Below are 25,412 nucleotides of genomic sequence, written 5' to 3'. Positions count from 1 at the left end.
GCACCCCTGCCTTTTCCTCCTAACTCCCCCCCACCCCCTCAGGTAATTACTTCATCATTTGAAAGCGGGGCGGGTGATGCGAGATCTTCCCACCTGTCGCTTGCGGCACTACCGGGAGGGGAAGGACGTTTCCACGCAATGGCACAAAGCCGGGGCCGAGCGGCGGCCATGGTAGGTGCCCGGCTCACCCCCGCCCCGTCGGCGCTTCTCGACTCCACGCCGCTCTGTGCGTGCCCGGATGCCGCCCCCGGGCCGCGGGCGCAGCGGCGGCGTCTCTCGGCAGCGCTAGGGCCTCCCGCCGAGGGAGCCGGGCAGGGCAGGGCAGGGCTGTTTCTGTCTCTGTTTGTGCTTTAACAAAAGAACAAGCCATGCAGCCAAAGCCCCCGAGAACAGAGCGGCCGCAGCGAAGGTGTCCGTGCTCCGCCGTTGCTTCTATTCCCCAGCGGGCGGGGCGACGTCGCGCCGCGGCGGTTCGGTACCCGCTTGTTCACGGGTTTTTATCCGTTGCTTTCCAGTTCCAGAGGGCGACCTGTTTCTGCACGGCGTGTCTGGGTGAAGGATGCGGGTTGTTTGCAGGTAAAGAAAAGCCCTTTGTGCCCCATGTTTTATTTATGCAGGTTTGAAAACGTGTGACCGTCTGAGGGCTTGCATCTGGAAGGCTGTGCGTCTCAATAGACTGATCTGCTTTACAGTGGCGTCAGGGCCTTGTTATAGGGGAATTTGGAGCAGCTCCTGGGCCTCTCAGTCTCTGGATTGTCACTTTAGCACCTTAAAGTGGTGTTAAGCCCTGGTTATGCTGCTCAAAGTTATATCAGTCCAAGGCAGAATTATTTCTGATCCACACTACCCAGCATCTGTTCCACTAACGTGCTGCCACTCCCCACAGATGTGCTGCCCAAAGTGAAGTCCTCAGTATCCCAGATCTCTCTCACCCGCAGGGGTAGAAGAAGTGTGTCCCGGTTCACCAGCCCTGTGCAAGTCTGTGCAGGTGGGGGACGGCCGTACAAGGTTTCTAGAATCAGGATATGGCTGCTCCAAACTTCGAGTTAGCACTAACACGGCTCAGTGCTTTTGTGGCCTACAGCATAAGGTGTAACAGGGCCCTTCGGGTTGGTGAAACATATCCTGTTCACTTAGACTGAGCCTGTTTATGTCAACAGTGCATGTCTATCAGTAAAAAGTGCTGGTTGCTTTTATGTAAATAGATGGCAAATCTGAACTTTAGCCAGTGTATTTCCTCACAGAATTGAAAGCCCTCCTTTCTCATCATGTGTGCTGACAAACTTTGACAGATATTAATCTCTCATTGAGGCAACCAGCATGTTCGCAATGAAGACAAAACCTGCTGGCACCATGTGGCAAAATGTTAACATTTAACGTACTGTCTCATGCATGCTTTGTTTGAGACCTATGACTCTCTTAAAATCCTGTGCATCAAAATAGATGTAGTTTTACAGTAATTGCTTCAACCATAATAGGAATAAAGAAGAATACCTGCCCTTGCCAAAGGAAGTGGAAATGGCCTTGATGCTTTCAATATGCCATCTGTTTACCCTCCATTTATGACCACCAGATGGTGCCTGTCTGCAAACAATAAAGTAGGTCTTAAGCCAAACCAGCAGATGGATCAAGTGATCATAAATAATACTAAATACAATTACAGGTAATTTCTTGCCCAGGAAAATTGTCAGCAGTGAAGAATTCTCAGAAGTCCCCACTGGGGCTATGAGGAATCAGAAAAAAGCTGGATCTCTGGTGAAACCGGAAGACAGCATTCAGACTTTCCCTCTGTGTACTTTTCTCAGTGATATCAGTAACAAAAAGGATGAAAATGACATGGTTCTATTTGAAGGTCTTGGTTTAAAAAGGAAGAATGCAATGATTTAGCTATTGCTACTGAGGCTGACGAACAGCTCTAACAGTTGAAGTGATTCTGCCCCAATACAAACATGTCACGATGAACAATTGAAACACCAAAAATTGGAACCTAGACCCTGAACACTGTTTTATTGGATAGTAAAAATGCATTGTTATAGGAAAAAAAGTCTCTTGCCAAGGAACATAAGACAGAGAAATCATTCCTTTGTCAGTATTCTTGCTCTCGGTGTGCCAATTCTGAGAAGCACCTTTTATATGTTGACAGAGTAAGTGCACAAGGCCATTTCGTTTCTTTTCATTGCACTGTTGCACTATCCCTGAAGATGCAAGTACTACTGGCTCCGAAGGACATGGATACTGCAAGTGGCCAGAATAGCTTCGTAGCTCTGTCCAGAAACTGTCATTCCATTAGAGATGGAAAGAAAAGAAACATTGTTTCCTGGATGTGGACTATATGATGGTCATTAGCTGAGGTTGGTGGGAAGAGGAGAATCTGGGAAGATGATATCAGAGTTATGTTATGTAGGAAGCATAGCAAGGTCAAAAAAATATTTGATGCAGGGTGTTGGTTGTAGCTGTGGTAGGGCCAGGCTGCAGGCCAGAGTTTAGAAGGAATTAACCCTTCTGATGTCTTGAATCTATAGATACCTGGTAGGCTATAGAGAGGCCTAACAAACCTCTGGTTATCTAATAAGGTTTTCCCTGCCAGGCCAGTCTTCACATATAGCTCATTAATAATCAGCTGTTGGTATCATTAAAAAAAATCTTTATCCATTCGCCCCTAATCCTAAGAGCCAAATGAAGCAAAAAGCAGGGTACACACATGGATTTTTGTTTCTCTTTAAGGGTTCTGCTTATTGTGCTTTTTCAATAGTGTATAGTTCTGTAGATGCCTTTTATGGTTGTTTGTTTTTCCTCCTAGCATTGTTGTTTCTTTTTTTGGTTCTTTTTGCTTTTCATAGATTAAGGGCTAGAAGGGGCCTTGTGGATCATTGGGTCCAGTCCCCCTGCACTAGGCAGGAAAAGACAACTGCAGATGCTTCCTCAGCCTGATGCAGGGTATTTATATCTGAAAGCTTGTAAAGAAGAATTTTTCCAACTATTTGAGTTGGTCTAATAAAAGATATCAGATTTACCCATAGAACCTTGTCTGCCTTCTGACCTGTTGTGGTATTTCTTAGTTCTTTGCAATAGAAATCTTGTCTATTATTTTACTAGCCAAAAATGAATGATAAATTAGAAGCTGGCATTTTCTGAGGGGTACCTCGAGTCTAACAAGGGGTTTCTTGAGTGTGAAAAGGTTGAGAACCACTGGGCTATTTAGTTGCAAGGGCCAGGTTTGTTTGTACAAGACAGAAGACTTTCACAAAGGCATTCCAAGCCAGTGGATGGAATGAGCTTCCCCAGAATTGCTTAGATAGTTCCAAGGTTATTGAGTAGATGTGATATCTTTTGTTAGACCAACAAAATAGTTGGAAAAATGATTCTTTGCAAGTTTTTGAGCACAAACACCCTTCTTCAGGCATAGGTCTGCTGGCGTTTTGTGTGCACTCCTGGGTGGAATAGAAGCTAATATGCAAAATGCAGCTCTGTGAAAATTCAAATGACTGGCAGTGAGGATCAGAGTGAATGGGAGACAATAGGCATGTAAAGTAGGTTGGTGGGGTAGAAAGGGTAAATTTTGACCTGGTGATAGAATGTAGCTGATAAAATGCAGAGGCGTTACCTGGAGTTATCAAATAGCAGGCAGGGTATAATGTCCATGATTCAAATGTCCATGATTTTTTGTATCCAGTAGATTTATGAAATGAAGTTTGTAGGCTTGTCGATGAAAGGTGTTTTGTAATTTCCCTTTGAGGATTAGAATTGAGAGAGAGAGAGTAGTTTTCTAGTGAGAAGTGTGCTCTCAAAGGTAATTGGGTATTTTTGTCTTTTTAATAGATTTTTGGTGTGTGTTCATTCTGCTATGTACTTATTTGGTTTCTCCTACATATTTTCTATCAGGGCATTTAGTGGACTGGATGAGATGTATAACATTTCTGGAGGTGCAGGTGTAAGATCTAGGAATGGTGATGATTCTGTTCTGTTACTGTTTGGTGATTGGATCTTAGAGATTCTATGGCCCTTCTCTCTGAATGAATGGAGCCCTGGCCAGGCCAGGTTGTGGGACAAGCGGAGTCCAGCAGTTCCTACAGTCTCACAGTGCCAGGGAGCCAAGGGGGGCACGGGCCCTGCCCGATATTTGCATGGGCAGGGGAGGCTGCAGCTGCAAGGCAAGCTGGGCTCTGCTCTACGCCTTGCTGCAGCCTTTGAATGTGGTACAGCGCAATTCCATGTGGCTTGCTGCCCAGCCCGCATAGCAGCAGGACATGCATGGCATCACGTCACTTTCAAAGGCTGCAGCAAGGCACGGAGTAGGTAGAGCCCAGCTTGCCTTACAGCTGCAACCTGACCTTGCCCCATGGAAACAAAGATCTGGGGGAGCATGTGCCCCCCTGGGCTGTCCGGCACCGTGACTCTGCAGGAGCCACTGGGAACAACTTAGGCAGGGTAGGGGTTCCAGGGGCTTTGTCTCCTTCAGCCTGGCAGCGCAGCCAAGGTTGGCCCCACTCTAGCTCTGGGCATCCCTGGGGTAGTGCAAGGCTGGGGCTGGACCAGGGCCCATGCGGAGAGGCAGCCAGGGCCACTGCCAGTCTGTGGGTAATGACCCCTGGTATAGGGGAAGGGGCAGCTGCAAGAGTGCACCAGACCCTGGCCCCGAGCCTGACCCCTGCTTGGTGCCAGCCCCAGCCTTGCTCCCTCCCCTCCACACAGCCCTTTCCCCTCCCCCTGCCCCTTCCCCCTTTAAACTTTCACATGGGGGGCTTGCGTGTGTGCTCATCCGTCCCCAATTTGTTTTTCTCCCTCCACCCCCAGCCCCCGATCAGTGATCAGTTGCTGGGGGACTCCCCTCCCCCCCCCCCGCCCCAATCGGCAATCGGCCGCTGCTGCCCTCCTGGTATTAGGAGGCACCAGTCACCCATGAGTTTCATTGGGTATGAAGCTGGAATGTTGAATAGTATTGTTGTTGTTTCTGATGGTTTAGGGACTGGGAAAGTTGTTTCTATAGTAATTGGCTCCAGTTCTTCTTTTTATGTTAGATGGATGTTGTAAAACATATTTGGTAGTCTTTTCATAGATGTATAATGTTTGGGAAGATATCTGGATTTATGTCTTTTAAGTTGCTGTACCATGCGTTGGTTTCCTTTTTGAGTTGATCTCTTTTGGAGTAGGTTATGTGAAGAAGATGATTTCATGGTTAGATAGCACCACTTTTTCAAATGTAAGGCAGACCTTTTAGCAAGCTAATACTAGAGGTGTATCAGTATATTGGTGCCAATCCGATATCAGACCGATGTAAATTAAATATATCAGAAATCAGCCTAATTTGGCCGATAAATGCTTGTGTATGCGCGCAGCTGCAGTGCAGCATGCTGGCAGCGAGGAGCACAGCCGGCTGGGTGGAGAACTGCATGCAGCTGTTAAGACTGTTGTGATGAAAGGGGAAGGAGGTGAAGGGGGCAGATAAACACCCTCCACAATGAGAGCGGTACTGAGGCAGGGGCTGCAAGCAGGTGCTGCTACCCTGAGGCAGGAGTGGGTCAGAGCCATGGCTAGTCCGGGGGGGCAGGGTGCGGGGGCGGCTCCCGCTATTGCACACTGCTGGTCTGGGAGCGCCTCATTTGGCGGCTTGTCAGCTCATTTGGCGGCTTGTCAGCTCATTTGGCGGCTCCTGCCGCTCATCCAGGCAGGTGGGCATGTGCCCTCAATCTGAACAGTGCGGTCTGGGTGGGCTGCAGCTACAGGCTGCAGCCGGGAACTGCATTGCTCTGTGCTTGGAGCAGCTGCAGCAGTGCTGGGAGGGAAGCTATAGGGGTGGGGGGACTGCAGCCAACCCAGATTTCAATGTAGCCCCACCACCCTTCCCAGCACTGTCAGTGTCTGCCCCCAGCGCAGTGCAACTCCTGGTCCCAACCCACAGCTACAGCCCACACCCAGCCCATGCTGTGATCTGGGGGGCATGTGCCCTCCCGGAGCAGTGGTGGGGGCCACTGTACAAGAAGATGAGCCACCAGACGAGCCGTTCCTGGACCAGCGGCAGGAGCCATTCCCCCCCACCCCTCCCCCTGCACCCTCCCAAACTAGCTGCAGCTCCATCCCATGTCTGCCCCTCCCTGGCTGGGCAGCGCCTGCCCCAACCCCTACCCCAGTCCCTCCATCATCGCGGGGGGCATTGATCTGCCCCCCCCACTTCCTCTTTCACCACAACAGACTTACCAGTTGCACGCAGCTATATCAGAAATCAGATCAGTATCGGCTGATATGCTCCTTAAGAATCAGCCATTTCTGTCAACCCCCAAAATCTCTATTGGTGCACCCCTAGCTAATACATACAGCAGACAACAGTAAACACAAAATGAAAGTACAAAATCTTCATACATTTATCACCTTGGATAGAAAAAGAGGGACACACCTGAGGATCCTATCAAGGGACTTATACAAAGTGTTTGGATAAAAAGTGACGAGGCTGGTATAAGAACTTGAATAGAGTGGCATAGAAAACATTGTGTTTTAGGCGTTGCCTTGTAACTAGTTTCTTCTCTGGCTTCTCTTTCTTCTCCGTCCAGTTCTGTTGCTGGTTTGCCAGTGGCCTGCAGATGCAGCAGGAATCACTGATCAAAAAACTTCAGCTGTTGGATCCTCAGTGCTGCTAATTGCACCAGACAGCATAAAGAATGTGAGCTATATACAATGGGATTATATTCATGGTTCTTCAACCCACCTTATTGTGCAGTACTATGGTGATTCATCAGCTCTAACAATCTATGAGCACTTTGTAGGAAGAGTAGATTTCATTTCCTCCAATGGCTCTCTTCTGCTGAAAGAATTACAGGAGGCAGACAGTGGGATCTACAAAGCTACTGTCAATTTGATGGAAAATGATGCCAGGAAAACTATCCTCACAGTTATCAGTAAGTGAAATTACACTTAGGTGATGGACTTTCTCTTCACTTGTTTGTAAATACATTGAAGCAGAGGCTGCTCTGGAAAGATCAGCCAAAGCTACTGAGTGAATAAAAACAGACAAAAGAGGCTAATTTTAGCCAACCACAAAGGAAGCAGAGAGGATGCTGAGACACTTGCTGGGAAATGAGAGGGTGCTTTGAGTACTGAGCTGCAGTGGATGTATCTGAGCTGCAGTGAGCTGCCCCCTGGGAACCTGGGTATATGGAGTGGGGTCATCCCTGGGATAATTCACGTCTGAGTTCTGTCTGTGTGCAAGTACCATATCTTGATGGAGGGAGAAGAGTGCTTGCTGGGGCAGGAGCCCTAGACACCCTCTTCAAAGGTACTCAAAAACAACTGCCACCCTTAACCTAACAGTATCCAGGGCTTCATTCGGGAGCAAATGTCTAGCATGCTTTACAGGGAATCCTCCGAATTTAATGTTAATAATAACAATAACATTATTAACACTATTATTAATGTAAATAATGGTAATAATAATGCTACATGACTGTCTCTTTACTGGTTAATGGCTAGCTCCCCATACACTGAGCACTAGTTAGAATAGAGCTAAGGGAGAAGGAAATATGTACTGGCAGAAATCCCCTATTATACACATGCAGTAGGTTAGCTCATTTCTCTTTTGCTCTAAACCTTCAAGTTCTGATTGTTCTTTTTGCTTGTTTTAGCTATGAACAATAGCTGTTCATGACTGAAGGCCAGTGTATTTATCGTTCGTTATACTGGTCACTGATAAGTATTTCTAATGTTGATGCTATGTTATTACAGTAGTGGTTTAGAAATCTATGTATCTATAATATATTCATTTTGTTTAGTAAATATATTACAAATGTCTTACATTCTGGGACTTTTTAAAAAAGGCACAGTATAATACTTTTAAATGTCATCTATTAAATCGAGGGCACTCAGCCTCTTTGCCCTGCAAGCTACATGGACATTGCCTGATTCAACCATAGTCTAGATCCAGGCATTGGATTCAATCCAGTATGCAAAGCCGGCATAGTGGGCCTGATTGGCCTGTGCAGAAAGGGGCAACAGGTAGCCCAGCCCTGATCCAGCTGTGCTGGGGATGGGTTGTGGCCCAATCCTGATCCAGCCAGGCAGACCCAATCTGGCTCTGTGGGGCTTGGGAATTTTGCAGTAGAGGATGGGTAGGGAGCCCTGCGGAGCCCTAATATATGGGGAGCCCCACAGGCCAGATGCCATGGCTCTGCAGGCTGGACTAGGCTGTAGGCTTGGGGGGGTGGGCATACCTGCATTAAAGAGGGAGGTGTCTATATCACATTTTATTGACTTTTTCAGAACCTTTGTCTGAGCCTCAGATGTGGTGCAATTCCAGCCTCGCAGGCTTCCCCATCAAAATAGTCTGTGATGTTCAGGAAGGAAAAGTGGACATGTTTTCCTGGGAGAAGGAAGGAGGCCCGCTCCCACCAGAGAGGTGCTACCAGATGTCTGAAAACCGCAGTGTGCTGCACATCATGAAAGGGGAAAAATCAGATTGTGGCTCCTACTCCTGCAATGTCAGCAATGAAATAAGCTGGAATGAAACCTTCCTGAACTTGACCATTATAGGTAAGACTTGCATCAGTCCTGGACTAGAAATTAGGGGATGGGAGGATTCCATCAGTGCTCTGATCAATGACCGCTGTCTTCTCGAGGTCTGTCTGAGTGTGTAAGTGCATCTGTATCCTGCACCACTAGACAGGAGTTGAAGAACTGAGGTAGTAGCTCCCTATAAAAGGAAGATGTATTGTTTCTGTTAAAAGTGGGGCAGTGTAACGTAGAGCTCTCCAACCTATTGGTGTGCAGTTTATTTCAGCATATTGACTGATTTCTACTGCAGAGGTTTATAGTTGGGACACTGAATTGTGATTGGCAGAAGATTACAATTCTGATATTCATTCTTATTTGAAAGAAAACCCAGAACTTTGTGTCATGTTCAGCAACTTTCTTGTCATCTTTCTGTCTCCCAGAGTTGCTGACAGCCTGTCCTTTCATTGAATTGTCTTCATCATCTTCTCCACAAAGCTGAGATTTATTCTTCCCCCATGTTACAGGTGTCTCACCTTCGCTTGAGCATGCTCAGACAATGTCTGGTGTTGCATTGGTATTTGCTCTGGTTGCTGTGCTGGGCTTTATTGTTCTGCTCTGTCAATCAGCAAAGCAAAGGATCAGTAAGTAAGCCTCTCCTGGTGGGTCCTAAGTGTCCTTGGTACGTACTTCTAAGCCATCTTCTCTTCCATGCATCAAATCAAAACAGAGAATAGCACGCAGCCTCAGCTGTTTGCCTCTTCTGCTTAACCTCCTCATAAATGCCATATGAGGGGCAAGATTCAAAACCTAACAAAATCAGTAAAAGTCCTCAATCTACTTAAAGCAGGAAAAACTAGCTGAGCCTTGCAGCCTGCCCTTTTAGCCACTGGATTCAAGCTTTGTCTAACCAATGAGGAAGCAGACTCTGATTGATAGCCTTTAACCCCTAAACCCGTGATTCTCAGCCAGGGTGCCACAAGAAAAACAGCCAGTGAGTGGGCCGCTGCATCAGCTGAATGTCCATTTTCCTTATAACTATCTCAGCAAGAAAAGGGAAAGACGCAGCCCCCAAATGGATGGTGTTTAATGTTTAAATGTCTCTTAACCATTACAGCCAGGGGTTGGACACTTGCAGAAGTAATTCTTGGTATTGTGGTCTTTCTGGTCTCCCTTTTAAAGATGGTAAGTAAGGGGTCTGTACCTGATGTGCATGGAAGATGCTTGGAACTACTCAAGACTGGTAATGGAAAATATAGCTCCAAAGAAAATTCAGTGGTTTCCACATTCTGTTACAATTTAAAAATTTTTAGCATTTTTACCTAAAATCAAACAAATCATTGGCACGCATTGCCTTGAGTTAGGCTGGGGGGTTGTCTTTTTTTTATTTAAAGCTGGCTGACAAAACTTCATACAAACTGAGGGAGAGAATGAAGTTTAAGCTAACCCCTGAAGATGGAATTCACCCTGTCTTGTGCAACTCACTCTAATATATTTGCTGTTTTGGCAGAGGGAGAAACATGGAGATGGCTGTTTGTGTTCATCCATGGGCTGGTGTGTCTCTCTTGTGTCCTGCTCTTTGTTGCCATGGTCATCTGGATGGACCATGAAGGTAGAACCTCGCTGGCTTAGATAATAACAAAACTTGTACATTTCAGATTGTAGGAAGCAAGAGTTTTTTAATGATATCTATTATTGAGCCAACTGTAGTTGGGGTATGATAGACAAGCTTTTGGGCACAAAAGTGCTTGTATAACATCCTGCCTAAATACTTTTGTGCCTGACAACTTGTCTAACATCCTGCTGTACATTTGGTCCAATAACAAGTATCACCAAAAAAACTCCAGTCTTGCTGCTGTCATATTTCTTGAACTACAGCCCTTCAGTTCTACTGCAGAATATAAGGAGACATGACAGAGAGAAGAAACCTACAGTTTGTGAAAGGGATAGAGGTGCACACCAATACAGTGCTCCAATATCGGATCAGCACCGATATAAAGAAAATTGTTTATATTGGAAATCAGCCTGACATACCCAATAGTTTGGCTGATAAATGGCCCGTGCATACGTGCAGCTGCAGCATAGCATGTAGGCAGTGAGGAGTCCAGCTGGTAAGTCTGGTGTGCTAGAAGAGGTGGGGGAAAGGGAACAGGCATGGGAATGCAGATCAAGGCCCCCATGGTGAGGAGGGAGTCAGGCAGAGCCTTGGGGCAGATGCCTAGCTAGGACAAGGGAGAGCACTGGATGGAGCTGTGGCTCATCCAGGGGGCATAGGAAGTGGGGGCTGTGGCTCCTGCCACTGCACACAACTTGTCTGGCAGCTCCCACCACTCATCCAGGAGGGCATGGGGGGGGGGGGAGGGGGGCGAGTGCCCTCAGATCTGCACATGGCAGGTGGCAGCAGTGGCACTGGGAGGGGAGCTGCAGGGTGACTACAGCAATTTGAGGTGGCTGCAGCTCCCCTCCCAGTGCTGCCGCTGCCTGCCTAGCACTGCCCCAGCTGCATCTGCCCCACCCGTGCCCCATGCAGATTTGGGGGGCACATGCCCCCCCGTGTCCTCTGGGGGTATGTACAGCAGTGAAAGCCGCTCCCCACACCATGCCCCCTGGATGAGCCGCAGCTCCATCCCATGTCCTGCCCAGCCCCAGAGGTGCAGCACCTGCCCCAGCCTCTGCCCCACTCCCTCCCTCACAGTAGGGGTCTTGATCTGCGCCCCACATTCCCCTTTCCTCCCCCCCGTCCCCTTCCTCCACAACAGACTTACCAGCTGTATTGAAAATCGGATCAATATCGGCTGATATGCCTCCTTAAAAATCAGCTACCAGTATCGGCCCAAAAAATCTCAATTGGTGTACCCCTAGAAAGGAACTGTGAAAAGATTTTCAGGGCCTGGTGTAAATGCATGTAATGCTGAACTCAGTAGGAACTGTATTGCCCTCCACAAGTCAACAGAAAGTAAGCACTTGTATTTTGCAAATATGCAGCAGTGTAAGTTAGGAAATAGGTTAAAAGAAGACACAATTGGACAGAATGGCAAGGAATAGTTCATAAGCAGAGAGGGTACAATCCCTATCTATATTGGCTAAAGGATTTGGCTTGAGTTTGGGATGAATATGGAAACTCGTTCAGCCAGCAGCATTTAGCATTGGCATAGAATCATAAGCAGGTTAGGCTGGAAAGGGCCTCCAGAGGTCACATAGTACAACCCTCCATCACAAACAAAGTTTTCCTTATCCAAACAATCCCATACAAATCTATTGCCTAACCTATTAGTAAAATAATAGGGGCAACCCTGACACAACCACAAAGCATATAATACCTGCTGCAAATAAAGCAAGGAGACAATGACAGCTAGTGATCAGCTACTACAAGGATTGTTAAAAATATGCTTAAGAAATCCAAGGAAAAGGGCCACTCCCTCCACTATGGAGGAAGGCAAAACTTCACAGTCCATACCAATTTAACCATGGGGTAGAATTCCTTTACTGGCCCCAAATGACCCTGAAAGGACAAGTAAGACCCTCTAGCCAGGAACCAGCAGGAACATTGGCACACCTCAGTCAAAATCCCCAGCCTTGGCCGCAGCTAACCCAAATGTGCTTTTGAGGAAGGCATCTGCCCCCCCATCTGCTGCTCTTCCACCTCACCCCAACCTCTGCATATACAATAGCAGGAGGGGAGAAAATTCCTTCCTGGCCTCATGGCCTCATATTGACAATTCCAGTTCACAGGGCAATGGTTTCCCATTATAGTTTCAGTCAGAGGGGAAAATTTACTATTCCCCCACCCATGTAACCCCATGACTTTACTGAATTCAACATGGTTTGCATTGAGAACAAGTTATTGTCCAATCTCTGTGAAATCAGATCTGAATGATGGATCCTAGCTGACACTGAGCCTTGCTTTGTCAGAAGAACTGCTTCAATCTTTGTAATTCTGATTTAATATGGTGCTTTTTTCCAGGTCCCTCTCCTGCCTTCATATTACTTGAGCTTTTCCTTCTGTATGCAATAATAATAACAATCCTGGTAACGGGAACACTGGCATTGAAGCCAGAAAAGCTTGGGGGATTCAAAACCAAAAAATGTGAGTGAATTTTTATCACTTAAACCATCAGAAAATAGTTGGTGGTCTCATTTATTTTCTAAAAGTAAACCTTGAGGGCTTTGGTAGTCAGAGAAATGGCTTTACGGAGCCTTAAATGGCACTAATGTGACTATATTTCCCCCCATCGTATGTTTTCACATACCGCGTGTAACCATGCTCTGTTACATTTACCGTGCACTTCACTTTTTCACACAGCCTTCTGCCAACACTTGATGTGTCAGACATTTCCTGCTGCGAGTCAGGAGATGGAACCAATGAAATCTCAGTTGTATCAGGTAGAATTCAGCAATTGGATGGTGACCAAGAAAGCTTTGGCAGGATTTGTCCCTTGGATTAGTTGTTATACTTCCATTGCCATTTTAATACATGCAATTCACTGGGGGGAAAGGGACCTGATCCCTAAGCTGCCTGTTTTTTTCTCATCACTGCTTTGCAGTAGAATGCAAAACACACAGTCGCAACCCCTAAGGATCTTCCTGCGATTTTGAGGATTCTTCATATGCACATACCAGAAATGCCCTAGACTTGTATCATCTCTTTTACATTTCTGGCTTATCTGTGTACATTATGATGTCTCCTAAATCTCTCAAACCTTTCCATTTCCTTCCCTTGTCCAGGGCATCGTGTTATCCTGGACTCTGCAGCTCCCGGAGCAGCAATTGCAGTGGTGCTCTTTGCCTGTCTCCTACTCCAAAAAATCCACCAACTCTATGGTGAGAGCAGTTCCCTTTGCAATGATGCTTATGCAGTTTGTTTCTATAAAGAAAAATTTGCATCTTAAAAAACTGGAGTGAACCTCAACATAAGCAATTTTGGTGTGAGTTAGGATGGACATAAGCAATATTAACTGCTAAACCTGGTATCATGGCCTCTTCAGTACAGGGAGATGTTAAGACATGATATTGAGGGCCAGTGTTTTTAAAGTTCTTTAGGTGTTTAAATACCTTACTGTGTCTTAAGTGGACTCAGTTGTCCTGAGTGCCTCTGTGCTTCATGGATATGCATACAACAGAGGGCTGTCTCAGCATTCTCTATGGTTAGTATAAAATCTAGGAAGGATTTTCTGGAGGTCTGTCTCCATTTTGGTCATTCCAGAGCCTATTCAGGAATGTGGAATGGATGTCTCCAAGGCATCCCACTTAGATCTTACTCATGGTATAAAATACAAATGTTCCTGTTTTCCCTTCATTTAGGTTTGATTAAATCAATTCCCACATGTTTTCCACAACCAAATAAGTGAACTACTAACAAACTGTAACTTTCCTCTTTAAAAAAAAATCAGAGAGAGGCTGCTCACAACCTGCAGATCTCACAGGGAGCACAGTCATCTCAACAGTTACAGCCCTTCTTGGCCTTCTGTTCCTCTTTATATGGTGTAAGTAACCAGGGGTTTCATTCTGGTGGCTATGTCATTCTTTTTAACTGCTGGATAACCTGCTCTTGGCTCTCATGCCTTCTCTTGTCTCTAGCAAATCTGACCAGAGAAAGGACCCTGGGAGCATCTCCTAAGGAAGGATACTTTTGATAAAAGGCCAGATTTAAAAAAAATGGTTAGATGCCCCCAGATGCAGATGGGTGCTTGCGATCCATGGACTGCAATATGAGTTAGTAGCATTTTGAGAAAAGTTTAGGCTTATAGATGCTGGGTGATGCTTTCAAAAGCTCCTATCTGTCTCCTTAGTACCAACTTTTTAAAAGGTGAGTAGGCACTCAGGTGCTCAAGCAGATACCACCATTCCCCAGAAAAGTGAATTTTGGTTTCCTTCCCTGCAGACTGTCACACTAGTGATTGTTTCCAGTTAATATAGCCTTATGCTTTTACTTGTCATAGAAATGACAAGAGAAAAATTTCAGTAAATTATACCTTGGAATCTAATTTTGGCTTAAATATTCTGGCTAATTGAGACCAATTATATTTTTTGCCCTTTGTTAAATGCATTACAGATTGTATGATGGTAGTCTGTTTCCCATTGCTGAGCTTGCTAGGGGTTGCGTTTTACAGACAAACCTTTCACATTTCTACCCTGGTGCCTATGTTTACAGTTATAGGTCTTTCCATGCGAAATCCTGTCACTCGAATGATTAGCTATGATGTCTCATGATCTGTGGGCAAACAATGGTATGTCTTGATTACAACACCACTTTCAAGCAGGGTTTGTCAGATCTGCTCCACTACACACTTTTCCAGCATGTTTGGAATTCTCATTCTGTGAGATGCAACCTTTTGTGCTGCCTACTCTACAGCTGCTTCTCTGCTTTTGGTGTGTGGGCAAGCACTTTGTAATTTGTGTATTTAACACTGTGTGATCTTCCAAAACCCTTCACAGACTTTTATAAAAACATGCAACACAGCATCTAACCAGCCCCTTTCTGCATTACAGATCACAAGATTCAAGTTCCCAAGAGAGAAGCAGAACACCCAGCTAGAGAACAGGTGACAGTGGCACCAAGCCTTTTAATGTACTTTACAATAATGTTTAGTCTATTATGAGTTCTTTTTGCCTCTCCAGTTGCTGATCATCATTGTTTAAATCACATTCAAATGATATATAATGAGACGCTAGCTTTAGCCTGCAGGCTATACTAATACCTCATTTCAGCAACTGTAGGAAAGATTGATATAAACCATACTAGGCTTTTCGTCCCCTTCCAAAACATGTTTATGTATCACACAGAATATTAAAAGCACTGAACTTTGTCCTAACAACAGTTTTACACTGTACAGAAGTCTCATGACTGAGGTCTAGAACATTTAAAATTGGAATATTGCTTTTACCCAGCTGGCCTTCCAACTGAGCATTGGAAAGTCTGGCTTTCTTGGCTCTCCTGATTTCAGGAATTTGTATTTAAGGTAATTACAGACACCACCTAATCAACTGGAATGTAATCTCGCCAAATGCAGATACACACATTTTATATGTGGTGCCCATAAAGATTGAGGCTTTATATTTTCACTTTAAAATCAGTTTGTTGAAGAAAGAATAATCTAGAGCAGGGGCAGGCAAAATACAGCCTGCGGGCCAGATCCAGCAGCCAGGCAATTCTGTCTGACCCACAGGGCCCTTCTAAAATTTTAGACAACTATAACTTGCCAGTGGCTGCCTGTCTGAAAACCAATGAGGCACCAGCTGCAGCGGGAAGCAGCTCAGGCTCTGGTTGCAATACAACAACCCCAACCACCACCTGACCCACCCCGCCCCCACCCCTAGAAGCTTCTAGAGACTGAAAGCTTCTGGCTAAAAGAGACTTCTGCCCTGGTGCCCTTCTGGCTGTTCCCCAGCCCTCCCTCAGCTGAGAGCTGAAATTGAGTTAAGAACAGGCGAGGGGGAGGGGACGGGGAAAGGAGACGTCTGGTGGGGGGTGTGGGACTGTGTGGAGGGGCTGTGGTAGGGTGTGGGGTTATGAAGGGGGGTTGGTGGGAATGTGTGTGGGAGGGTGTGGGCATGTGTCAGGGGTATGGTGGGAAGTGGGGAGCCAGCCCTGCCCATCCCATCCTGGCTGTAAGACTAGGCACTGCATGTCACAGCACAGAGCCAACCCAATCCAGCAGCACACGGTTCCCTGCTGCAAGGCCAGGACCTACGCAGCATGGCACAGAACCAGCCTGGTCTAGCCTGTCCCCTCCATGCTATGCCACATGGGCCCTGGCCTTGCAAAGGAAAACTGCATACTACTGGAACGGGCCAGACTGGGATGGCCCTGTGCCATGCTGCGAGGATCCTGGCCTTGCAGCTAGGAAATGTGTGCCGCAGGTGGGATGGGCTGGACTGGTCTGGCTCCATGCTGTGCTGTGCAGTCCCCAGCCTTGCAGCTGGAACCACAATGTGCCAGGCCAGGCCGACCTGGCCCTGTGCTGTGCCATATGGGTCCTGGCCTTGTAGCCAGGAACTGCGTGTTGCAGCTGGGACAGGATGGGTGGACCTGGCTCCACACCTCCCACCATACCCCCAAATACTCCTTCACACACTCCCACCCCCCAACATAACCCCACATCCTACCAGAGCCCCCACTCAGTCCCACACCCCTCCACCATAACCCCCCCAACACGCACACACTCCCACAGCCCCACCATATTCACACACACACACCTACCCCCCAAACCCTACCATACCCACACCAACATATGCCACACACACCCCCCACATATATACTCCCTTGCCCTCCCATACGTCATATAAAAGTAAAACTGTGTTTTGAGTTATTATGCAATCACCTCTACATACACAACACAAATGCACATAAATCAGGACAAAATATTTTTAAATACACTTAAAATAAGTTCTAGTAGTGCTTTATTTATTTTTTAAGTATATGATTTGTTATTTTTCTGGTTTCAAGATGGCAACCCCTCCCCCCAAGGAGTACTTCTAGGGCAAGGGAAGGGACTTCTAGTAGCAAAGGTGGTGACCAGGGAGCAAGAGCTCCCTGTCTCTTATGGGTTTACATGATAGAGTGAAGTCCCACACAGTATATTGGTTCAAATCAGTATGCTAGTGGGGTGAGGTTGAGCCCTGTTCATTTTCAAAATGTTCACGATTTTTATTCCTGTAATATGTTTATTAAAACTCCTTACTATGCATATAATACTGCTTAGCTTTAAGAAATACCACAACCATTAAAACCACAATAACTACATATATTAGAAATAATGCTCCAAATCCACTTCCTTCCTGCTATAAGAATTAGTATTACAAAAACAGCTGCAATTACAACTAAAGGTTAAATCTAAATCAGTACTATTATTTCTCATGGTATACTTACAATCCTAGAATTCCGAGAAATCAAATCCCCAGATATACTTTCATTCTTTAGGGTTGGTCTCAGCAGTGATAGGAACAAGTCCCCTTCCTTTGGTCCCACTCGGGCGCTCGGCAGCTTCAGCCGTGAACGGGAGTTCTTGTTCGTGGAGAGGGTGGTTCAGGTGATCAGTCTGATTAGGCCTACACTTATGATTCTTCCTTTGGTGTTCTGCAAGTGAGGTTACCTCCAAATTGGGACTGTAGGTTACAGGTTATATACTGGGTAAGTTGCTGTCATGGGCCCCTCCTACCCAAACCTGTCACTATTCCCAAATTGGGCTCAGATCTTACTCAACAGATTTTTGCTGGGTGGTCAGTTTGTCTTCCGCAATGGAATTTGTCCTCTGACTGTTCAGTTTATCTTAAATTGTTGCTTTTTGGGAGATTTTCTGTACCACTGCGGTGACCTGTCTTTCCCAACCCCCTTTCAAAAGCTTCTAGGGTTTGATCTCTCAGAATGTTTGCTTAAAAGTCGTTTTTCTTGTTCTTAGGTTCTTAATCTTATCTTTAGAGGCCTTTAACAAGTTAACCTAAGACTTTTAAACAAGTTGCAGGGCCAGGCAAAGCAAGCAATGGCCTAGATACGAAGATGAACCTTGCCTTTTGTTTAAACTGGCTAAGGGGCAGTAATTACAAGAATTCAAACTATTACATTCAATGTGACACTCCTCAAAACTTGTTAAGTGGCCCCCTGGCCAAAATAATTGCCCCGATTAGAGGTCATCTAAAACAGGCAGAGACATTTAACAGGAAGAAGCCTTATGTGACGTAGGATCATAGGAAAGTAGGAAGGGATCACTAGCAGGGACTGCCCAAGGTCATCTAGTGTCCAGGCCCTTGCTCAAAGCAGGATCATCCCTGACTAAAACATCCCAGCCAAGTGTCTGTCTAACCTGCTTTTGAAAACTTTCAAGGATGGAGATTCCACAACTTCTCTAGGTAGCCTGCTCCAATGCTTGGCCACCCCCATGGACAGTTACATAATCATAGTAACAATGGGGTCAGCAAACCCCAGTGTGCTGGTTACTATACATAAAGTGAGAAACAGTTGGTATCCCATGGAACTTTCAGCTGCAGTATGGAAGCGGATTTCCTAGTTCCACAAAGGCTTCCATACTGCTGACCCCATTTTCCAGCGCAGGGAATCATTGCAGGAAATCAGCACTCCCAATACCGGCTACCACAACAAAGGCAAAAAAAACCCCACAGTCCATCCCAATCTGACCAAGAGGAAAAATTATTTCCTGACCCAAAATTAGGTGACTAGTAGGATTTAAAGGGAAGAGCAAGACTCGACATCCACCAACCTCTTGGTTTCTAGTACCACCTGGAACATCAGCATATCTCAGTCAAAACCCTCAAACCTTAGCTATGACCAATATCCTAAGTCCTGAGAGTAAGGAAAAACATACCAAACAATCAGAAGCCCATAGCATTCATGGAGAGGAGGGGATCAACATCCCTGTTCTCAAATGGTGACCAGCAAAGCCCCAAAACATGGAACTTTCAAAATGTAGTTCCCAAGATAGGTTATAAAAGGTATCTTTGTAATGTGGAAGATAGTTTCATGACTACATTACATGCACTGTTTGTTGAGTCAGAATTCCAAGTTATATCATGCTGTCCCTCCTGTAAACTTACCTAGTTCAGGCTTAGAGATGCAGGTTTCCTGCCCTCACCATTGTGCTATGAAACACTTCCAGAACTTCTCTCTTCTAGTTATGCCATTTTCCAGGACCTGTTAGAATCTAATCAGTGACAAGGGGTTTTGAAATCCTTTTTCTTAACGCTGTGGGTTATATTCCTGTTTTGAACATCTGGGACTCAGGAACTTGCTTCCTGGCATAGCTAGGTTGGCAGCATGCATTTGACTCCAATGCATGATGTGGTAGAATCTACTTCATTGAAATCCATGTGTCTTGTCCAGGTGCAGGAGCTAAAGGAAGGAACTCAGGAGCAACAGTAACTAGCCAAGAGCTCTACTTCCACCCCAGGCCAGCTCCTGAAGAAGCTACAGACTACTTTGGGCATCTGTTATGCTAGGAAGAGCTGGCAGTAACACTTCTGTTAAAGCTGCCCAACTAGCACGTTTCACTATAAAAGCCTGGGTTTTCAGGTATGTAGGACATGGCACAAACTTAACCACCAGGGTTAACATTTTCATTGCTAAGGTTCCACACCCTAACTGAAATCTTTCTTTTAATAACAATTTCAGCAGAAAAAGGTTTAGGTTAGGGGAAAAATAGGCACCATTGCTACTGTTAACAGGCCCTTCTTATAGCTTCTCTAAAGCAGAGATTTGCAACTTGCCAAAGAGTTAGTCCTACACTAAAATGTGCCTTCTGTTGTAACATTTAAAGCCAAGCCATGGACTCAAGTACGTGAAAATTGTTTACAATGCTCAGCAGAACGTGGTGGAGGCTTCCTGCTAATCTCAAAATAGTGTGATGACCACAACACCAGCCCTTTGAGCTAAACTTCCAGATGGAAGACACACACGGTCAGCATGCTGCTTTGACATAGGTAAAAAGTACTGGGCTGACATGGCCTTAATTATTATGGACAGAATCCCACTTGACTTTACTACCTAAGGCTATGAGCAGACATTGCTTTGTAGCACTACAAAGTGCCCCGGCAAGAGCCAGAAGTCCTGTGGCACCACTTTGGCTACCAGACTGCTGGGTTTTGCCGGGGCTCAGACAGTGGTAGAGGGAACTCAGGCTCTTGCACAGCCATGACTGCCAGAGCCCCTGGTGCTCTAGCCATCCTGGTGGCAGTAGCAAGACCCTGCATGATTCCCTGAGAGCTTGCTGAGACACAGTCAGTAGGTCCTGGTTTAAATCACAGACCCGGTTCCCTAATATCATGGCCCAATCGTGGTGGGGGCCACCATTTTGTGACAAGATCATGACACCCCCTCACCTCCCCTGTTTGGCTGAGGGGGCAGTTTTAGGGCCAGCTTAATTGCATCAGCAGAGACCTTGCTCCCAAGGCCTGTAATCACTGCTAAAAAGCCCATGCCCCCTCCCCCCCTTTCTTCCACCTCACTGGAAGAGGCAGGGACAGCAGTAAAATTGTTAGGGGTGGGGCTGGATAGGGGAGCAGCTGTTTGCTTCTCTGGGTGGGAAAATTGGGGCATGGAGGGTTGGGGGCACTTGGAGGCTGCCTTGGCAGATAGCCCTGGTACCAGGTAGTGGAGGGTGTGTTTGCTCTTCCACATGTGTATTCTCTCCCCCAAGCCCCTGCACCCCCATTTTTCTGCCTGGAGGAGCAAACAGCCACCCCCACACTTGCCGGGGCCATCTGCCAAAGCAGCCCACAAATCCCCATGCCCCATTTTTCCCACCCAGAGGAGCATAGATTCCTTCCCCTACCCAAACTCCCTCTTCCCCCTCTCCCTTTTGCAACCCCCTTCCCGTGTCCCCTGGGCTGCTAGGCTTTTGCTGCTTGCTGGGGAATGCTTCCCCCTGCCTGAAGCAGCCATCTTCTTGCAACAAAATGTCATAATATGGCTGCTTCCTGGGGAAGTCCTCTTAATTTTTGAGATTTTCCCAAAATATACAAAATTGCAACTAAAACCAGGCCCTAACAATCAGCAAACCAGCCACCATCCTTTCCTCCTCCTCGGAAGGGAGCAGGGAGTGGGAGGGAACAGAGAGCAGAGGAACATTCGGGGCTAGGGGTCCAAGGCAAACCACTGCAACACTGCATGTAACTAAATGGTCATAATTTAGGGAATATTCCACCATAAAATGTCCTCTTTGAAAAGGGAACATTTTATGGCTGATCCGCTATTTTTATTGCTCTGCAAATGGCGTGTGCATCTGTGCACTGACATTTTAGCACAACAGAGTAGCAGTGCTACAAATGTAACGTCTGCCAATGAAATGGCCGATATGCAGCTGGGTATATGCTATTTCTGGCACTTGCACACAGTTTGTGATCTTGTGATCCTGTATGCTGCCTGAGCAGGTATGCATCTCTATACAAGTGTACCTGAGCGTAAGTCCTGAAATCATAGCCCAACGTAACCAGGGGAAGGCCCTCCCATGTTTTTACTCAATAGTTTAGTAGTTAGGGCACTCAGATAGCAGGAGTCCCAGGGAAGGCTTGAAAATCTCTCTTTCCAACTTCCCAGCGTAGTGATCTAACCACCACATACAGATTAAACATGTTCTAGTCCCTTCTCCAGATCTCTTGAAGCTGAGCCCCTGTACCTTGCATATACTATTCATTGGATAAAGTGGCAAGAGAACAGGGTAGAGGGGGAGCAAGGATCCAAGGGAGAACACAGGACCCGTTCTCTTCCAGGTAGCAGCTAGGTCACTGAATACCATACCCTCTAGTTTATTCTCTTCCAAATCCCACATATTTCCTGTTTGGCTGCCAAGACAGCCAGTTTCAAAAGGTGGGCAAGAGAAGGGACTAAATAATGCCTAACCTGTGGCCTAGTGGTCATGAGTTTTTGCCTGACTATAATTAAGAGACTTAAGCTCACCAGTCAACCACACTCCCTAAACTGGAATAGGATCCTAGGTATGCCAATTCCTAACACTTTCCATACCGCTTCCCAAATAGCTGTGTAATCCGCTGTCACTATGGCCTTCCCCATTCATGTGTGCGTATGCAGGGCAGGTATATCAGCATGCTACCATTAGATTAAGAAGGAGACATGCAAACAGTAGGTTTAAACAGTGGCTGGTTCAAGCCCTGGTACTCACCTGTTTGACAGAGGCCGTCAGTATGGCTCAGCATGATTGAATTTGATCCACCAGAGCTCAGAAATAGGATTTTTCCAGCATAGCTTTGCATAGTAAAGTTGCAAAGTCAGGCATTCAAGTTGACAAGTGCTGGTATGAAGCCAGTAACCTTAAGATTTATGAAGCTTTAAACGGGCTGGGCCGTACACACAAGAGTGAGCAAAGAGTAAACCACTGCAAGTGCCCAGTCTGTTCATTGAGAACAACTGGGAAGTTGTTCTCAGCACTCACTTCTCAGCTTTGGAATTAAGTATCCCTTCAGGCCCAAAGCTGGACCCTGGGTTGCCTGTACACATGCTCATTTGCATTCTAATTCAAATACCTTGGCATGGCCTTGATTAATTGAGTTTGCTCCGTGTTCTAATTACAATGCTCTAGTGTCACCTCACTGTCACAGGTATTAAGTCCCTGGATATTTTAAAATGGCCATGAGGGGGCTTTATCTAAACCTCATCAAATGAGCTTTAGATAAATTATCCTGCAGCTCTTTTACAATGTACAGGTACTTAATATATGTAATGGTGAGCCATTTTAATTAAAGCAGCTGTCCGGGAATATGTATATGCTGCCTGAACATCTTCCAGAAATTATGTCAAGGCTTTTTATCTGGGCAGGCTTTTAGCAGGCCAGGTTAAGTTCTAGGTATTGTTTTGAACAGTTTGTTTTATTGGTTATTTTATTTTAATACTTTTTAGAACATTTCTGGTTTTTATTGTAAGCTTCCCCAAGCCTCTTTGTGGAAGGGCAGCATATAAGTCAAATGAATACAATCACACACTACTCTGATTACATGATCATACATTACTTTCTTCCTCATTCTGTGCCCAGGCTGCCAAATGAAGCAGAGGGCTGTGGAAACTAAACAGTTGTAAAACTTTGAAAGGCCTTGTAGCTCTACAATATATTACAGGCATGCAACAAGTCTGTGTACTGCAAACGCAAGACATGTCTGAAATGGAAACTTCTCTGTAGCACTATGGTTTGTAGTGCCACCTGTAATTTGCTTTTTAGTAGAGGTGTGTGAAATGGGCCGTATTCAATTCGGATTTGCCGAATTGGGGACAGTGATATGATTTGTTGATTGAGATCACTGTCCCTGATTTGATTTGGCCAAATCCAAATCTGAAGGTTCGATGCTAATTCAGGGAATCAGTGATTCAGTCATAGACACAGCTTTAAATGTTTTTTCTACATACCTTGAGTTACCAGCACAGCTTGTGAACGCTGCAGTGCTGGAGTGGATGGAGCATCCCACAGGAGCACGGGGGGGCCCCCGCATGCTCAGTGGTGAACCCAGAAATGGACCAGAAGTCTTTCTGGTCCACTTCCAGGCCTGCCAGGGAGTGTGCTAGGGCCCGCACCCCCTGGCTCAGCAATCAGCCGTGGAGATACTCTGGGTGCCCCCCAGATGCAGGAGGCACCAGTTGCTGAGCCGAGGGAGCATAGGGGGCCACCCTGCATGCTCCCCAGCAGACCCAGAAGTGGACCGGAAGTGCTTCTGTTTCACTTCTGGGTCTGCTGCCAAGCACGCTGGGGAGCCCCCTGCACTCCTGTGGGATGCTTCATCCACCCCACCATCACCACAGTCACGAGCCACCTGCTACCTTGAGGTATGTAGAAAAAACATTTAAAGCCTGCATCTGTGTCCAGATTCCCAAATCTTTCTGAAACTCCCCAAATCGATTTGGAGGGTTCCAATTTGATTTGGAGAGAATAAAGGGTCTCCTGATTTGATTCAGATTCAGCCACTAAATCAGGACAAATCTCTGCCAAATCGAATCGGGAACGGAAGCTTCACACAGCCCTACCTTTTAGTTACACATGGCACTACAGAGGTTTCTAACATGCCCAGCATTCCACAGTCTCTGTTTTCCCTCCCACTGGGTAGAGCACAGAAACTCAGGCTCTGGCACCACTGCAAGAGCCCCAACAAGAGCCAGCAGTAGGAAGGTAGAGGGAGCAAGGAGAAAAGTTCTTGCCACTCGCATAGGTGGGGGGGGGCTCTCTTTGACAGCTGCTGTTTTTCAATAGAAGACAGGTCAGACTCAGTGTTTGTGCTCCCCAGGGGTGTTTGGGTGGCACTAAGGGACACTCCCCTATTACCACTGGCTGGAGCGTTTGCTTGTAAGGTGACTTTTGGGGCCCCCCAGGAAGCTGGGACACCTCTACCTCCCCACAGCATTACAAATGAACAGCTGTCCACAGCCTAACACAACCACAGGGCAGTCAAGTCTGTTCCTGTCTAGTTTCTTTTTTTCCCTGTGTGTTTTATGCATTTTTATGGAAAATAAAAAATAATAAAAAGTGACGGTCCTAGAACACATGTACAACAATCAGGTATTTCATGAAGCTTTGATTCAGTAATTTTGCACTGATTTGTTTTAATATTGCCTTCTACTGTCTTTAATCCCCATGTCGTCATATATAATTCTTGTATTTTGTCAGCTGTACAATTGCATGTTAAAAATGCTTATGTCAGTGCTTCAAATGGATGCTAATTTTTTGATGGTGTTCTCTAGTTTGCGTGTTACAAGTTATTTATCTCATTGGTAGTAGGCGTATAAGGGAGAAATTTGACTTTATAATCTACAAAAATCAGCTTCTGCTTCTTCCCTCTCCTGCGCCCAGTAATGAAACAGAGACTCCCTACTTCACTGTGCAGCTGAGGTACATCCAGCTCAAACCTGGGTCATTCCATTTCTTTTTGAATGATTCAGAGTCATGCTTTGCTGCTATCCTGATTGACTTTGCATTCTCTCCAAATATAATAAAAGGCTGATAATGTAGATCGGGATGCTCAACCTCTGTCCCACAAGCCAAATGCATCTCTCAGAGCCGTAGGTATCTGAGCCGCAGGGCTCCTTACAGATGAGGAAATTTGATGGCAGGGAAGCATGGCAATAGATACAGCCACCCTCCCCTGCTGCCAAATTCCTAAATTCTGAGTCCTGCCCAACAGGTTGGGGCCAGGTCACACACCCTCTCTCCACCCCCATGCAGCTGGATGAGGCTGGGTCATACCCCCTTTCATCCATGGAGCCAGGTTGGGTCCAGCTCAAGCCCCATTTCCCCACCCCTGCAGGGCTGAGTCAAACCCCTTCTTCCTGTGGGGCCAGGTTGGGGCTGGGCCATGCCCTTTGCCACCATCCACACAGCTGGATGGGGCTCTGCCATAACTGCCCCTTGATCCGGGTTGCTAGTCCCAGTTCCATCTCCACGTTAGCCTTCCTAAGAGCCCCCCCTGTAATCTTGAGCCAAGGAGCTATAATT

At 46.3% G+C, this 25,412-nt stretch overlaps 1 protein-coding gene across 6 annotated transcripts; it reads left to right on the top strand.

Annotated features, from left to right (window-relative positions):
* Positions 1 to 71: 71 nt before the first annotated feature.
* On the top strand, positions 72 to 24,653 carry LOC149858427 (cell adhesion molecule CEACAM15-like). Of its 6 annotated transcripts, XM_090059987.1 has the most exons (11): positions 72 to 171; positions 516 to 576; positions 6,546 to 6,890; positions 8,248 to 8,517; positions 9,003 to 9,119; positions 9,986 to 10,087; positions 12,440 to 12,562; positions 13,201 to 13,296; positions 13,866 to 13,958; positions 14,965 to 15,017; positions 19,310 to 24,653. In XM_090059987.1, exons 1-11 carry the CDS (start codon positions 139 to 141, stop codon positions 19,346 to 19,348), a joined length of 1,332 nt encoding a protein of 443 aa, XP_089916113.1. In that variant the 5' UTR covers positions 72 to 138; the 3' UTR covers positions 19,349 to 24,653. The 6 variants fall into 6 exon arrangements, with proteins under 6 accessions (XP_089916113.1, XP_089916115.1, XP_089916112.1 ...); XM_090059986.1 differs by lacking the exon at positions 72 to 171 and having other exon boundaries at positions 186 to 576; positions 19,316 to 24,653; XM_090059985.1 differs by lacking the exon at positions 72 to 171 and having other exon boundaries at positions 188 to 576.
* Positions 24,654 to 25,412: the final 759 nt, after the last annotated feature.

The sequence above is a fragment of the Crocodylus siamensis genome, chromosome 8 (assembly GCF_052110815.1).
Source record: "Crocodylus siamensis isolate JL-2025a chromosome 8, ASM5211081v1, whole genome shotgun sequence".
NCBI lineage: Eukaryota > Metazoa > Chordata > Crocodylia > Crocodylidae > Crocodylus > Crocodylus siamensis.
Note: the sequence above shows the minus strand (reverse complement) of the source record. Positions and strands in the feature narration are given on the sequence as shown.

What these genes read in the sequence shown, in the direction of transcription:
- LOC149858427 (XM_090059985.1), top strand. Translation starts at nt 369, where the DNA reads ATGCAGCCAAAGCCCCCGAGAACAGAGCGGCCGCAGCGAAGGTGTCCG. An exon ending in CCTGAACTTGACCATTATAG is followed by an intron (nt 8,518 to 9,002) that starts GTAAGACTTGCA and finishes CCCATGTTACAG; the next exon opens with GTGTCTCACCTTCGCTTGAG. An exon ending in ATCAGCAAAGCAAAGGATCA is followed by an intron (nt 9,120 to 9,985) that starts GTAAGTAAGCCT and finishes CTGTTTTGGCAG; the next exon opens with AGGGAGAAACATGGAGATGG.